At 37.0% G+C, this 17859-nt stretch overlaps 1 protein-coding gene across 1 annotated transcript in view; it reads left to right on the top strand.

Annotated features, from left to right (window-relative positions):
* The window catches only part of PREX2 (phosphatidylinositol-3,4,5-trisphosphate dependent Rac exchange factor 2), a 232990-nt gene that overhangs the window by 47366 nt on the left and 167765 nt on the right, over positions 1-17859 (top strand). Inside the window, exons 2-3 of the mRNA XM_019726246.2 lie at positions 14715-14786; positions 16172-16294. Of these exons, the coding sequence (XP_019581805.2) occupies positions 14715-14786; positions 16172-16294 (195 nt within the window). The remainder of the gene's footprint in view (positions 1-14714; positions 14787-16171; positions 16295-17859) is intronic.

The raw sequence follows: 17859 nt of genomic DNA, 5'->3' as shown, positions 1-17859 counted from the left end.
ATCAGGTCCTCAACTTCCCATTAGCCCATTTTATTGTTCTTCATAGTACTTACTACCACCTGAAATTGAATTTGAAACTGTGTTTAGTGGTTTATCTTTTGCATGTCTAGTCTCTGGAATGCATGCTCCCTGAGGGCTAGGAATTGGCCTGTTTATCATTATATGCCTAGTCCTACAGCAGAGCCTGGCATAGCGTGGCTGTCTCATACATGTGCAAAGACTACGCGTCTCATTATCTCATTGCCCATCACAATGACTATCTCTTACTATGAGGATATTTTTCCCTTTCGTCTGGTGACAAGAGATGAAATTGTACAGATATTCCAGGACATAACACGAGTTTCCCAACGGGCTGCCCACTCTCAATAGATTCAGGAGACAATGTTGAATGTGAAATTTTGAAATCCAGTTCCTGCCATTATTCTTTCATCAGAATTTGCAATTTTACGGTTGACTGGAGGAAGCAGCTCATTTACATTTTGCTGGTCCTCTAAGCTCTGTGTCCCCAACCTCCCCAGTGCCTCGGAGGCAGTCCTGGCCAAGTTGGACGGGAAAGAGGATCCCTGTCCATGCTGGGAGGAACGGTCCAGAATTCATTTTGCTCTCCCAAATCGAGTGTCCTGGGATGAGCAGGGACACCAACTTCCCCACTGAGCTTCAGGCCGATGAACTGCTTCAGCAGTGTACATCCACACTATAAAACTGGGTTCTACCTCATTTCTAATTTTTATTCCAGTTTTTTATCAGGCCTGGAGCCCGGACCTAAATCCGACTGCATTTGGAGGAAGCCATGACAAGAACAGTTATTCCCTGTTCGGTGTCACTCTCCCTCTTCACACCTCCTTTTCTCCTCACTGTCCCTCAGGCAGCATCTCTTTGGGTCACTTTCAGCCCAGTGACACTGCGCCATATACTCTCATCTTCCTGAATACTAGCACTGCTGCTTGAAATCTACTTACTGAGACAGCCTCCAAACATCGGGCCTAGTTCTGAGGAGGCTTAGTTTACTGTTCAGTTCATGCTTTATAATATTTGCATTTTCAACTTCCAAGCCTTGCAAATAATCGCCCTGAACCATGTTAGTTATTTGCACTCAGCCTAGGGACAGTTTCATTTACATCCCCAAAAGGCTGCTTCTTGAGAATCTAGAATCATTCAGGTCCCCTGAAACCAAGAAACTTGCTATCAGGGGATATTTGACATTTTTTAGTAGTTAAGCAAATCTGTTGCATCTTTGTGATTATATAACAAAATTCATAGAGAATGTTTGAACAGACATTAGCTTTTTGTTTGTTTGTTTGTTTGTTTTACATAACCTAGGTCAGAAAAAAAGTGCATGAAATATTTTTAGTCGTTATAGCTTTTTTTCCTCAAAGGAAAGTTTTCTTGTTTACCTGCACCCAGCTGGCCTCATGAATATTCAGCTGTTGACAGAGCTGCAAGCCAATATCCATGGAAATGAACTCATTAATATGATTTTGCTGGCTTCTATTTGGTTTATGAAGTATGTAGAAGTATTTATGATATTTCATATTTTATTTTCTTCTTGGTTTTTGAAACGTAATGGGATTATTGATAATAACTGTTACCCCGATTTTTACAGTTGAGATTATTTTTTTCATATTTTTTGAATGTATAAGCAAATGCTTTCAGATAATTGTCTTCTTGCAGACTGTTGATATAAGTTTTTCAAAGAACAGTATGAATAAAAAGTAAGAATGGCTTAAAAACAGTTTTAAAATATTTTACATACTTATATACACACAACACCTGTTCTTTTTATTAATGCATTGATTATAAGTTGCTGTGTGAATTTTGTTAAAAAAAAAGAATGAGTCTCTTTGACAGTCTTCTTTCAGAGATGAAATGTGCAATTATTTAATGAAAATAGCATCTGGCAAGTATATTTGGTGATGTCAAATAAAATAGAAAAAATAGTAGTAATAGCAAACAGGTATTTATTAATCTTTGATGTGCCAGTTGCTTTATATATAATAATTTATTTCATCTTTAGAGCAAGTCTATCAGAGTAGATACCAGATTACTCTCATTTTACAAATATGGAGACTGTGCCTCAGAGACGTAGTTACTTGTGAATGTCACATGTCTGTCTAGTAATTGGCAGAGTTGGGATTTGAACTCCAGCAGATTGGCACCAAAATTCAAGCCCTTAACCACTTCACATTCTTGTTTTTGATTATATTTTGGCAGAGCCTACAAATCGTCTTAACACCTGTGCATTCTTTCCCCCTTTATTTGGAGTACCGCCTGTTTCAAATACTAAATTACCTTCCACTCAGGATGTTTTCTGGACTGTCTTCTGTTCTGTTGATCTATTCGTCTATATTATTAGCCCAACACTAACCGTTTTCATTATTATACATGAATTCCTTTTTGGAATAGAGTTTGAATAGGATGAAAAAGGAAAGGAAACAAAACTACAGACTAAGGAGTAGATGGTATATTGAATATTTGGGCATGAGAAAAGAAGAGACGGGGACCTGGTAAGTGAGAAGGGGCGATAGGATGATAAGAGAAGTTGTATGTGTGTTAAGAATAAGAGTAGATAATTTCAGGAGTCAATTTTAAAGAAAAGGTAAAGTAGACACAAATTTCTGAATACAAAGTTATTTATATTAGTTGAAACAAATATTTATCATGGAGTGAATTTAAAAATCTTTTTTTTCTATACCTTGTGGGGTTGCACAATGAGGAAAAAAGTGTGAGAGAAAAGAGGGTAATGGAAGCCAGGCAGAGATGGATCTTTGAGTTGGGACCCTCAATTCATTTCTCTAGGTTATTTTCCAGCGTTAAATACTTTTCCTTCCCCCACTGCTTAACGTTTCCTATTCATGGGAACTGAATTCTGGAATAACGACTTCAACAGGAATAGTGTTCTGCATTTTAAATTCGGGAAATGACCAGTTTCCTGTGCCAGAGAAAAATTTGTGCTTCAGAATATTATCTATATAACGTGCTTTGTACTTCCCGCTTAGCCTTTTCTTTCATTGTGCTGTGTTTTTTAAGTTATCTGATATCAATGCAAATTCCTGAACAGCACAATACAAAGTATTATATTGGAGACACAATAGTCTACTGGCATCTCTGTATAAATATTTGTATAATATTAAAAATACGGCCATTTAGCAGACATCTTATTCAGGAATAGTTTCACAAGTATGTTCATGTAAGCTCATGAACTGAACTGCCTTTTAGAAATCTGTTTTATCCCCTACTGATCACTAACTGACACCATGAAACATACTTTTATCTGAAATGCCACCAAAAATTGTGGGATCTTTGAAATATCGTTTTTCGTTGTAATTCTAAACTGAATTAAAAGTTCATTGTTTTCATCTGACTAAGTAAGAATTGTTTACAAGTAGTATGATTTGTAATATGTAGAGAAATAGAATATAATTTAAATATTGCCACTTAGCCTTATACGTTACCTTGTTCATTTTTTATTAATACTTTATACTGTAAGTCCTCTCAAGGACTGTGGAGATAGGCTCTAGTTTTCATGAGCACCTTAAAGTTTGATTTGGAATTAATTCTTTTCTACTTTCTGCTATTTGTTAAGGTTTCAATTTCTGGAATGTTTTGTAAATATGAACAGAGAGATTGGCATGTGATGCATTTGGAGACCAGCCTGGAATCCTGTACAGAAAAGACCCAATACAATATGGAGTGTGTGTGTGTGTGTGTGTGTGTGTGTGTGTGTGTGTGTGATTCCCCCCCCCCCCAAAAGTCTTGAATTATTTGTTTTGAAATAAATAAAGGAATTATCCAGAGTCTGTTGGATAGGAGTCTGTTGGATTGAGTCACTGTCAATAGAGAAGCAGAGAGGGGGTTGGCAGGAGTCTTATCCTTTAGTTCTGTTCTCTCTAGTGTTAGTAATAATGATAACCACAGTGGAGATAATAGAATGATGTCTGTGGATATAGCAATAAAAGCAGAAATATCAGCTAACATTTATTTGGTCCTAATTATGCACTAGCACTATACAAATCTCCAATGAAAATTACCTGTGTGTAATTAATTCTCTTCACCTCTCTGTGAGTTAGCTACTATCATTATTAACCTGATTCAGTGAGCAAGCAAGCTGAGGCTTAGAGCCTTGGTCTTCATAAATGTTTGCCACAGGGTAAACTCCACCTCTAGGAGACATCCTGTGTCTCTATAGGTGTGTGTGTAGGTGTTTTGGGGGACGGTTAATTTTGATAGGTTTAAATACAGCTGACTATGAACACTGCATACTTCTGAATCTTTTTTACTTTATTTAGTTGATTTCTCCCTAGAGTTTGGTATATCTCTGACCATTCCAGAAAGAAACATCGATTACCTAAAACAATACAAGGAACCCAAGATCGTCCTGAATCAAATGATACTTGGAATATTTAAGCTAGGAAGAGTTTATTGTCAAAAAGTCACATTATTGAAAGAAATATTTAATAGTTTAAAATAAAGACATAGAGTTATTTAAGTATTTGAGAAAACTAGTTGTATACATGGCTTCCAGAATTGCCTTTAGAAAATGTCACTTATAAGAATTAACGTCTAATTGAATTTTGAATTCCTTGGGAAACTAGCAGCAGTTCAGTAAATACGCACCAATTTTCTTTTTTTCTTCTTTTTTTAAATTTATTGGGGTGACAATTGTTAGTAAAATTACACAGAGTTCAGGTGTACAGTTCTGTATTACATCATCTATAAATCCCATTGTGTGTTCACCACCCAGAGTCAGTTCTCCTTCCATCACCATATATTTGATTCCCCTTACGCACCAATTTTCTTAGTTTTTTTTAATATATATATATTTTTCTCTCATCTTGGGAGTAATTTTTCACTTAAACACTTTTAAGATCAAACACCAATTTAAACTTAGTGTTTAATTTGAATTAGTGTTGAATTCTGAAATGATCAGTATTAAACATTTGTAAGAGCCAAAATGGCCTTGGCAAAACCTCAAATGGCTGAAAATTAAAATGGCTACGGAGATATAAAAAATGAATAAAATGGACTTTGGGTTAAAAAAAAATAGCATCAGTATGAGAATAAATAATTAACATTTAGCTTTGGTGTAGGGGATAATAGGGAACAATAGTAGCTGTGGCAAATTGAAGGGAACGTGGGGCTCTCTTTGCTCCAGCCTATTGTTTCCATTCAGAAATGTGGTCCTTGTGTTGATTTTCAACTAGTGTTTGAAGAGAGACTATAAATATTGACTTGTATGTGAATGCTATTATTTCTTTCAATGGTAGCAATTGAATCAATGTTTTCATCACACTGTGTTGTTAAAACATACTTCTACTGCTTTTGACCTCTGCTGTAGATCAACTCATTGCCTTAGGCCAATGGAAATTAAATATTCAAGAAAGACAGCTATAATATCTCTATTTTTGTAGGCTGAGCTGTGAGATGAGTTTGTAGGAATTGAAATTACAAAATACATAACAAAAAATTAAATAAAAATTTAACAGAAAATCTTAATAAAAAATTAAAAAATTAACAAAAGACAACTTCAGAAAAGTTTACATTTATTGTAGCATTTTATTGTGACTGTCTCAATAAAATTCTAAATTTTCACTTTTACATTTAATAATTTTATGATAACTGTCATTTCATTGAGAATGGTTCTGATTTCTATTTCATCGTCTGTATGGTTTCAATACTGACTTTCCAGCTACCTAACTATTAAACATCTTTAAAATCTTGTGCCTTTTATGTAGTTTTCCCAGTATGGGAAAGCACATGCTGACAAAAATGAATTCTTTCTCCTGAAAACTGAAGAACATAGTTAAGTCTTGCTGGCTTTTGGCATATTGAGGTCAGACAGGAGACACTAAATCATGTTTTAATTATCTTGAAATCTTGGTAAAGTTTCAGCCAAGAGTGCTTAAAAAATCTGGATGATATGATGAGAAATTATCTTCACCTAGACTCTCAGGTGATGTTCACTTTGATTTATTAGTTGTTCTGAAAAAGAGTAAAACATCTTTTGATGAAAATTTGAGCAGATTCTAAAGGCTCTCAATAACTGACACAACAAAACCCTTTGGTTCTGAATAATAAGACACATTAACAATCAAAGGGATTTCACTGGGGACTTTGGCCTACTATTTAGGTATTACTGTGATCTCTTCAGGCATCTAGCTGAGTAATCCATGTGTGACATATATTTTTTAACGGTTTGTAGAGTGATAAATGCCCATGATGGTGTCTGAAATGCTACTCAACTATAACACAAATTATTTCTTTTTCTGTAAGTTTTTGGAGGTTTGTTGGCATGTTGTTATGACAGCCTAAGGACAAACTAGTATCTATTCCAAAGATGAAAAGATGCTGCCCGTATTCCGAAGGAGCTTATAGTCTGGTGGAAAGTGGACGTGCAAACTAAGAGTATTTTTAAATTGTTCATTGTAACAACATGTAAATTTAAATTCTCCCTACTTATAACTTTCATAAAAATGTGTTTGACTTTTTATTCATAATCTAACACATTTTATTGAAACAAGACTCTATAGAGAAATATTGGACCGAGCATTAGCTCAGCTAGACATGGGAAATCATTTATTTTTATAAGATAGCTCAGAGAGGTTGATAATTCAAAAGCCTTTCAGCTCAAATTCATGAATTCTCTTGGCACTGCTGTAGGTATTTTGGGACTTACATGCCAGTGGTGCTCAAATATGGGGGGTGTGAGGTGGGCATGTGGCTGTGTATGGAGACATTTTTGGTTGTCACTACTAGGGGTGGTGGTCGTTTCTGGCATCCAGTGGGTGGAACTGTTAAATCTCCTAAATGCACAGGACAGCCCCCACAACTGAGATTTATCTGGCCCCCAATGTCAAATGTCAATGTTGAGAAATGCTGGTATATGGTGATAGAAAAGAGAAAGATTGTATGATATCCTTATATTCCAAGTTGCTGGCTATTTGGTTTGGGGGGAAGATATTTGGGGACATAATATACTATTTGGGAATATTTAGGAAGATAATACACTAGGAAATGAATACTACACAGTCTGGTGGTCTTTAGAAACAAAAACCATCTAGTTAAGAGAAAAGTCTCCAGTCATTCCACTGAAGTTAATATTGAGAGTTTACAAAGTGCCAGGCAGTACTACAGGTGCTGGGGATACCCCAGCGAACAAAACAGGCGGGCCGTGCCTTCATGGAGTTCCTGTCCCAATGAAGGAGTCTAATAAACAGACAAATACATAAAATGGGACGTGGAGGAGTGGGAAGTGCTATAGGGTAAACAAAGGAGAGTGCTGTGGTAGGTTGGGCATGATGGGGGTTAGAGAAGGGAGCTTGTCATGTTGGATGGTCATGAGAGACCTCCCGAGGTGGCAGATATGCTGAGAATTGAGTGACAGCAGGAGACAACGAAATAAAGAATGCTCCAGGCAGAGGAAGCAAATTGTGAAAAGGTGCTAGGGTAGAAGTAAGCTTGGCATTTTTGGGGAGGAGCAGGAAGGTTGTTGTGGTTGGGCAGTGGTCCAGTATGGGAAAGCTGGGATGTGCTAACTAGAGAGAGAGAGAGAGGGAGGAAGGGAGAGGCTAGAAGTCAACAATGGAAGTCTGGAACTCTAGACTAGGACTGTCATGGTAAGATGATTATACAAATATCTATGGTTAGTAATTTCTCTGTGTTTCTAAGTTTCCTTAGTTCCCTACTTGAACGAGGATCAAGTGCTTGGCAGTAAAAATAAAATGGAGGAATACTTGCTGTCTTATCTTTGGAGGTGATTGGGAATTGTAGAGGGAGCCTACAGCATCTCACGCCACTGTGGGTCTTATGCATAGTGGGTGTGAAAAGTAATGGAGCAAAGGAAAGACATAGGGAAGAGAGGGAGAGCAGGTGGTGTTGGCTGGTGTGAGAAGTGATGCCCTGATGTAACAAGAGAAAGGTCAAGTTTAATTAAATAACAGAATGGAGTGGTATAGATTTAGGGTGATGAATTTTGAGCCCTGGATCTTGGAGAGCCTGGGAATTATCGCAAGGATATTGTATGGTTTTTCAAATGTGCGTAGATACTGTTTTATTATTAAATTTATTGCTCAGTTTTAGCACCTACCTTCTAATATGCCAAATGTTTATTATGTTTATTACATAGTATATGTCTCTTCCCACTAGTACATAAGCAGAGATTTTTGAGTATTTTGTTTATTGACATATTCTATATGCCTAGAACAGTGGTTTGCAGACATTTAAGGTGATATACTCGTATAAGGTAGTGACATTTCAGGGGATATATTAAGGTTGAAACTTTTTTTATGGTAATACTAAGATTTTCTTTCTTCCTTCCTCCCTTCCTCCCTCCCTCGTTTCCTTCCCCTTCCTTCCTTCCTTTCTTCCTTCCTTTTACTGTGTTGACATTTGAACTGATGGTGCAAAAGCAATGGTGGGTAAAACTGTTGATGCTCTAGTATGAATCAAAGCAGTGGCACCAAACTATACTAGTGGGGTCACTGCATACTTCACTGTCACCCACTCATGGGGGGTGGTAGGAAGTTTCACTTAAGAAGATTCTTGATAAAGCTGTAAAAAGGATTAACTTTATTAAATCTCGAATCTTGAGCACATGTCTTTTTAGTATTCTGTGGATGAAATGGGAAATACTCTTAAGGACTTCTGCTGCCCACTCAAGTATTATAGTTGTCTCCAGGGAAAGAATTTGTGTGATTGTCTGAGTTGCTATGGAACATCATATTTACTTGAAATAGCAACTATGAGAAAAACTATGGCTTCAGTTTCAGGGCATTTAGGTATTTGGCACATAGTTTTCCAAAACAGAATGAAGTGAGCCTGTCACTTCATGGAAAACAACTGATAGTATTTGTTGATGATGATAAACTCAAGCTTGTAGAGTTTTGGAAAATTTTTGTCTATGACCGTGAGCTTTACAGCTTCCTAATATTTGAAGACTTTTCTAATGAGTTGAATACTATATCAGCATGGATGCTATATCAGTTGGATACCATAACAGCTAATGTGTTTTTTGATATTGTATAATGAAATGTTTTAATATTTCGAACATATACATAACTCTCAGTTAGTCCGTGTTAAAAATGTACAAAATCACGCATGGGTAAAAGATCCCTTCAAATTGCAAGCTAGATCAATGGGCTTTCATATAATAGAGTACAAAAAGTTTGCTGATATGGTTTCACAGTTTACAGGATGACTATCTTTTAAGAAACTATCACTTATTTAGTTTTGGTGTTGTATTAAAGAAGAATATCCACAATTGTCTGAAAATGTTATAGCAATGAATACATTTCTCCCTTTTCCAACTATCATTTGAAGTATATGTTTCCAAACAACATCTCACAACAAACTGAAGCATATATGAGAACCTAGTTACTTTCTAGTAACGTGGACATTCAAGAAATTTGCAATTATATGAAACAGTACCACATTTCTCACTCAAATTTTTTTTGGGAAAGGTAGTTAATTTTATAAAAATATGTTATATATAGTTAACACATAATGGGTTTATTACTGCTAATTTTAAATGTATTAATACATGAGTTTATTGGAAAATAAATACTAAATTTTTCTTAGTTTTAATTTCTAATATAGTAACTATTAACAGTATACATAATCAAAGCTCTTGTAGTTCTCAATAATTTTTAAGAGTATAAAGAAATGCTGAGAATAAAATGTTTAAGAACCACTCCCAAGAACACTGCCTGACACATATCATAAATATTGTTGGATTTTTCCTAATAGATTATTGTTACTATGTATTTAAATGAACAAATATTAGCACCACAATATGCATGCCTATTACTTTTCTTCATTTTAAAGGAAGGATTCCTATGCAAAAAATTGAGAATCAATAGATATTCGGGGAAGGGTGAGATCCAGTGGACTGGAGAGGTTATGAAGGGTTCACTGAAATTATACTAAAGTAACATAATATATGATTTCAAGGGTGAATTGAGTTAATATTATTCAATTAAAAATATAAATCTTCCCTCGATCCAAATCCACCTCCCTGCCATTTCCTCCTCTACCAATTCTATTGGGACTGCTGTTGATAAGATCACTAGTACTGATCTCTGCATTGTCAAGTCATGTGTCTGTTTGAACCTACTTGATTTCTCAGCACTGTTAACAGTTGGCCACTTCCTCTTTCTGGAAACCCTCTCTTCCTCTGGTTTTTCTGGCACCACATTCTCCTGAGTTTGCTTCTACCTTATTAGTTTCTTTTGTTTTCCTTCTTCTGTTTGACCTCTAACTGTTAGGGTGCCCCAAGGATCTATCCTGGGACCTTTTGTCTTCTCCATCTGTGTGCTCTCTCCACAGATTGGGGCCGGTTGTCTCTTCTCTCAGTGTATACTTTCCCTGAGTTACCTCTTTGTGCCCATGACACTCAACTCTTTACCTTCAAACCTGCTCTCTCCTCAGCTAACCCTCTACGGAGGGATCTACACATTATTGTCCAAGAAGCATCTCAAAGGCAACATGGCCAGAAAACACTTTGACTCCCTCACCCCCAAACCTACTCCTCCTTCTGACTCCTCCATTCTGATAAAATGGCACCACTATTCAGTGGTGTTCAAGATGAACTCAGATGTCTTTTTTATTTATTAGGACTTTGTTTTTCTCTCAGGAAGATAAAACAAAACAAAAGACTTTCTAAAGAATTTGGATGTGATAATATTAAGTTCAAGAGGTAAAAGGAAAATATTTACCCTTATTTTTTTCCACTTAGTTTCATGAAACGAGTATGCATTTTCCTATAATACTGCGGCCCTTCTAAATTTTACCCTTTTCACCTTTGTGTATAAAATTTACGCATCTCTATCCATATTAAATAGCCACATTTTCAAGATGACAGGCTGTTGTTAAGATCATTTTGAATGTAGAATATTTATAGGAGTAATAAGATTTACTGACTATATGATATTATGAAATTCGAATTGGCATCAGGTATCTAAAATTAAAAGTGTAAGCTGTTGAAATCTGTGGGACATTTGAGAGTGGTCTAATGTGTGTGCCTGACAGACAATAAGAGTGGGAAGGGCACAAGTGAGTGGACAGAGATCATTTAGTACATTGAAATCAGAAAGTGAGCCACTGTGTTCTGAGACGAAAACTCACCATGGACTTTGCTTCACTTTTGAGCTAGCAGTGGCCCAGATGGGAAGACAAGGAGAAGGGGATTGCCATCCTCTTCCTGTTATATCCTGTAATGAGTTTTCTTCTTTTGATTTCCTGGTAGCAAATTTGTGACCGTTTTAGCTTTCTTAAACTTTAATTAACATATGACATGTGACATTTCATCAAATACATGATAAAAGGAAAACAATATGGAGCCAGTTGAAGAGAAGGCGAAGAGCTTTTCTCCCTGAGCAGGAAGAAGGCAGCCATGACTAGAGTGATATTTAGGCTTCCATTGTTCAGGATCATGTGAGGGGGACGCTGACCAGTGAGTGAATGCTGACACACCTGCCAGAGATAGGTACTGGAGGGTCACCTGTGAACCTCACTTCCTCCGAATATGACTGTCTCAACTGGCTCACCTGTCCCTGCATCTCCCTAGCCTTCAGAGATTAGTAAGACCTGTTTACACCCAGATTGTGATTTTCATTATTGGTGGGGGAGGGTCCCCACATGGCTGAGTGAGAGAGTATTGTACCTAGAGGGAGTTTGACAGAGTTGAAAATCAAGATGAAATGCATGAACCCATTTTTTCCATCCAAGACTCACTTATTTCTCAAAGTCTGTTTCTTTAGACTTTGGAAGGATAAACATAAAGATTGGTCATCAAATGTGGTCTGTGGACCAAACAGCATCTGAATGCAGATTTGCATTTGAGGGAGCTTGCTTCAAAAATGCAGATTTCTGGGTCCTAAACCAATTTGCTGCATCAGACTTTCTGGGGATAGGACCCAGGAGTCCGCATTTGGAAGCTTTGGAAGAGACTCTCCAAGTCTTACATACAAAGTTTGCAAACCACTGGCATTAAAAGCTATTTTTCAAAACTTGTTTTCCAGATATTTGTATCAAAATGAAGATGCTCTAATTCTGAGAAATTCTGGACCAGTGAGGATGAATGAATGCAGATCTAAAACAAAATATTACCTCCCTACTGTGTTTTTGTGACTAGGGTATTAATGCTTTCTTGATTGGTATGAGAAAGATTAAATGCCCAGTCTCATAGACACAGACAATGGTTTGGTGGTTGCCAGAGGGTAAGGGGGGTGGGGGGTGGGAGGTGGGAGATGAGGGTAAGGGGGATCGAATATATGGTGATGGAAGGAGAACTGACTCTGGGTGATGAACACACAATGGGATTTATAGATGATGTAATACAGAATTGTACACCTGAAATCTATGTAATTTTACTAACAATTGTCACCCCAATAAATTTAATAAAAAAAAAAAAAAAAAAAAAAAAGAATGAAAAAAAAAAAAAATGTCCAGTCTCCAAAGTCTGAAAGGACTGTATATGCTGGTTGTTAAAGGATGATTCTGAACACACGTTATTTATCTCTACCTTCAGGAAGAAAGACTTCAACATTTTGTAGAAAATGTCAACCAGTTTTTAAGATTTTGCACTCTCAACAAACTATCTAAAATCTGCCCTCACTGTTGTATAAAATGAGGCACTTGGGGCAAATAAATGCTTGGTCAGAAATGCTAATGAGTTCCAGATTTTCTTTCATATACAGTTAGACAAACAGTTCCATATTATCACAGAGGCTGAGACAAAAAAATCGATAAAAATATAGTTTACTTAGTTTGTATTTTCCCTTCTAACTCATATTTTGATTCATTTTTACTACCTCCTAACTTTTATTTATTGGTTTCAGAATGTGACTTGAGTTCAGTTTATGAAGAAAAGGTTTATAAATCTAGAAGATGAAGTTTAAGCTTTGCTTGCACGAGAGGTTACCTGTTTACTATGTGGTCAATATGAAATGTAAACTAAGCAAAACAACCATTCATGTTATTTTAGGACTAAATGGAAAGAACTAAGGCGCATTTTTGGTATGAGTATGTGGAAACATATTCAAGAAAAACAAAACTAAAATTAAAAATTAAAGAGACTAATACTAATTAAAATGGGCATGTAAACTCAGAAAATTCAAAACCTCTGTTTCCGTTGCCAATTATACATAAATTTAGGAAATAGTTTAAAAACTGTATCACGTTTTTCCAATTAAAAAAATGAAGGTTCATTCAGTATGTTCTTATTCATTTTATTAAATTCTGCTGAATTATTTCATTCAGTTGAAGCTGTTAGTACTGACGTGGGTTTGTAGTTACGGAATACGAAACATGAACTAATTGAACTGGGGATAAAGGTGGTATTGAAGCTAATGCGAGCAGTGAGATCTCATGGCTCATTTGTTTTGTTTCTTTCAGATAGTTTTGTTTTTCTTCTTACAAAAGTTATACTTTTACGAAGTATTCTAAAATTTGAATATACGAAAATATATTAAATGATCGCCTTATTGATGGGCATTTATGTTGTTTCCAATGTTCCCACTTCTGTGATCCACATACACCGAAACCCTTTGTCTGAGAATTTTCTTAGGATAAATTCCTAGAAGTAGAATTGCTGGGTGAAAGAGAATGCCCATTTAAAAATTTGAGATACATTGTCAAGTTGTCCTCAGGAATGTTGTGCCATTTTATGCTCTTATTAGCCATGTCTGGAGAGTGATAATTTTGGAACATTGTGAGCAATCTTGGGTTTTGTTAATCTCCTAAATATTTAGTAGGCAAAAACTGGGATCTTACTTAATTTTCAATTGTTTGATACAGTGTCTAGAGGTTCCCCAGAGCTTCTGTGTGCCCTGGGGAGTTGGTGGGCTGCACAGTCATACCCCAACTTGGCAGGTAGTTGGCGGAGTCCTTCAGACAAATAAGGGAAGGAATGGTCTCACCTGGGTACTAGATAGTTAATGGACAATGTCTCGAGGACACAAACCAAATTTGCCACGTGGAAAGTCTCACTTCCTTTTCCTTCTAAACTGTCTCTCTTAAGGCCGGGCATAAATAACTCATTCTACCTTTTTTTTCTTTCCCTAAAAGATTATAGCTTATTTAGCCATGGGTCAAAGCTTAAGGACCATCAAGAAGAGTCCAGATCTTTGAAATACTAATGAACTTATTTGCCTACTATAGGGCTATGGAAAGCCCTGAGCTGATCCCAGAAATACAAATTCTGGCTTCCTAAAACTTGGGGGAGGTCGGATAAAAAGGGAAGGGAAATCCTTCCATTCCTTCTGGAAGAGTCACTTTCTCTTTCTCTCCCTCCCTCCCTCAGTCTCTCTCAGTTCTAAAGGGGTTGCTTCAGAATTTCTGATCCTTTTTTTTCTTTTTAATTAGAAATCCTGTTTTTTATTAGACTTTGGTCTTTTGTGCTTCACAAGATTTAGAAGTTTAGGAAACATCTTGCTCTAAATGTTTACCACAGAACTTTGAGACCCTGGTGGATAAATTTAATTCACATATACGTGATCACTTTTGGTCCTGCCCCAAAACTAAAAAGGAAAAATAATTCTCAGGTAGAAGCAGTAATATACAGGAGTTTCCTTCTTACACTAAAACTAGTATATTCTATTATACTCAAGAATGATCGCAATTTTAAACCTTGGTTTCCTGTAAAAAAGGTTAATTTAATTTGCTCAACACAGTTATTTTATTAATGTTACCATTATAATATCTTTTCTTGTTCCATGCAGGCATTTTTACACCGAATGAACCAGTGTGCGGCATCAAAAGTGGACAAAAATGTCACAGAGGAAACAGTGAAGGTGAGGGGGCGGGGTACAATCAGCCCTCAGCTCAAGTACAAGTTCCCCCTAGATAAAAGTTTACCTGTGGGATGTTTCTTCAGGACTCTTCGACTTGTCTTCAGTGCCAGTATAAGATCTTTTGCCAGCCACTTGTGTGGGAAACAGAAAAAGGGAAGCTCGGGTTTCAGAAAAGAAACAGGGATGAAGAGGGTGGAGTAGAAGACATAGGAGAGAAATTTTTTGCCAAGGCCTCGAGAAAGTTTGAAAAGGGGAGGAAAATAAACCCAAGACCAAGAACCTGTGTCTGTGAAAGGGAGAGAGCTGAGCAAGCTCCGTAGATGAGAGATGATTGCTAGAGGTGGTTCAGGAAGCAGAATTTTGGGCAAAGTCAGCTTCCAGTCTCTAACCACTAAAGAACCAAAGATTTGGACCATCCACTGGTGCAGAAAAAAAGTCTGCATAATATCTGCAACTCAGAAACAAATGAATAAGCATTTCCTTTTAAGAAGAATTGTGAAAAGTTTGGAACTGAAAATTATTTGTGCTATATAGTCGTCATTTACGTTGTATAAACCATCATCGATGTTTATTTTTGGTGCTAACTTGCTGTTTTACTTTACTAAGAGTGTAAAAAAACAAAACAAAACAAAACATATTTCCAAGGATTGCATAGGCTCTCCTTACTCTGTTACCCATAAGTTAAATACCTATCTTTCATATTGTTCCACCACGGGGGTATTTCAGTTTGCGTGTTTTTGGTTGCAAAAGACACCTATTACTCCAATTGACTGGGAGATACTTTGGCTCTCATATGAGGAGCTCCAGACAGAAGAGAAGGTTCAGAACTGGCAATTCAGGAAGGTCAGTAAGATTGCCAGGTTCTCTCTAGCTCCTTCCCTGCCATCCAGGTTTCCAGCATTCCCCTGGACTGCCTCCACCTGCAGCTGCAAAATGCCCCTGTAGCTGTCCCAGCTGTCACTTCCAAGCAGAGTAGCAGCTGTCACTTCCAGGCAGAGTGCCTTTCGAGAGGGGGAAAAGGGCTGTCCATTCCAGGGTGTTCTTCTCAGGAGGGAACACCCTGCCAGCCAATCTGCTTGCACTGTTTTACCTGCCACCCATTCTCGTTAATGGGGAGGAAGTACCACGCTTGAATTCAGTCATTCGGGCTTCTCCTGAGCGCCAGGAATAGGTTCCTGGTTGCTAGAGTTGTGTGGGAGTGGAGAGGACGTCCAGAAAAATTGGTGCTCTGCCAGGAGGATGGGAGGAAGGAATGGATGTGGGATAGCTACCTATCCACCGAAGTTTTCAGCTTGGAGAGGCAATACTATACTGGCATAGGCTTTGTTTTTTTCTTTTAAACTTGCTTCACTGTTGTACTTACTTACACATTTCTTTATTTACAGATGCTGTTCTCAAACATTGAAGATATCCTTGCAGTCCATAAGGAATTCTTAAAAGCTGTGGAAGAATGCTTACATCCTGAACCTAATGCTCAGCAAGAAGTGGGAACCTGCTTTCTTCACTTTGTAGGATACATTTCTGTTTATTTGAAAAGCTCTTTACCCTTAACATTTTAAGGGTTAGCTTTTGGCATAGTGGTATGTGGGAATTCAGCATTAGAAGTAAAATCTGACACCAAAAAAGTTTGGGGTCTTTTAAGGTCAATGGAATCTTCCACTTAGAGCCAGAAAAGGGGGGAGTGCCTCACATCATCCATTTTGTTCAGGGAAGAATAAACAGCCTTTTCTTGTTCCCAACAAGTTAGTTCTTCGCATCCTCTGTAGCTTTGAATTCTAATGAATATTCAGGCTGTTCATAATGAATGGATTTTTATGTTTCTCTCAAACATAGAGCATTTCTCTTGTGAGGCAGAAAATCCTTACTCTTACAATGGTGTGAGGAGCCTTTGATTAGTCAGAATTTTCCCTTGTTAATCGACTTGTGACAAACCTGGAGGTGAACAAACCCGGTCGCTCTAGGTGCACATAGGCCTGCGTCTGAATTTTTCTCCAGGATGGTTTCTCAGAAGGGTTTACGGAGTAGTACAGACGAATAAGTCAATACTCAGCTATTTTGCATTTTACCTCATGCTCCTATGATCCTTTTCATTTCTTTGTGCACGATAGCTAAAATAATTCATGTGATCGATTTGCAAAGTAGAACGCCACCTGAATAGTAAAAATTGTGTTTAGAGCTAAAAATCATTTATGCTCCAAAAAAAAAGCACTGCTCTTTATACCATTCAACTGATGTTAATTTTCAGAATGCTAATTTGAATCCATAGTTGTCAAAACGCTATGCAGTTAATGTTTTATTAAAAAAATGTGTGAGAGTATTTGGTCATAGAAATCAATTTTTGATTATGTTTATTTCCATTTAGTCTTTTAAAAAGGTATGTGGTTTCTAGATCTGTATTTGTATAGGTAGTGAGCAGACTCTGTATATGTTATTTTTATAACCAGAAAATAGTTCATAAAGATAATTATGTTAAAGGGAGAAACTCCTTGGTGGTAGGAAGATGAAGCTGGGTACGACCGGAAGTCCGGCATGTTTGTGTCCACTTAACCCAGGCTGTTCTGTTTCATGAGGGAATTCAAGTCTTCTGCCAGCTGGAGTAGTTACTATCTCAATTCAGGCCTTCACATGGGAATCTTCCGTCCTGATGTGCATTTCCTCAGTAACACACTATCAATCTGTCATCCATGAATTTAGCTAAACTATTTCTGAAGTTTGTTTCATTCTGGTTCATACCATCTCCTGAATTAAGTAATTCAATACATTCCCTACTGGCTATGTAAGCTAGCACTCTGTTTCTTTCTAAATGCATGTCTTTAAAGTTCCAGGGGACACACTTCTGTTCTAGAATTTGATCAATACATTTTCCATGTCTTCTGCTGTTATTGGTACTGCTTGGATAGATATTGATCATAGCCATTTAGAGAAAATCTTATAGACGGAAGGAAGCCTAGAGATCATGATGGTGAAATTCCTCCTTTTTTGAAAGTATCCCCTTCATGGCATTTACAACGGTTTATTTTGTTTTTAACTTGATCATTTCTAGTGACAGCTGTAAGTATTAAAAGATCTTTCT

The sequence above is a fragment of the Rhinolophus sinicus genome, linkage group LG14 (assembly GCF_036562045.2).
Source record: "Rhinolophus sinicus isolate RSC01 linkage group LG14, ASM3656204v1, whole genome shotgun sequence".
NCBI classification, from domain to species: Eukaryota; Metazoa; Chordata; class Mammalia; order Chiroptera; family Rhinolophidae; genus Rhinolophus; species Rhinolophus sinicus.
Note: the sequence above shows the minus strand (reverse complement) of the source record. Positions and strands in the feature narration are given on the sequence as shown.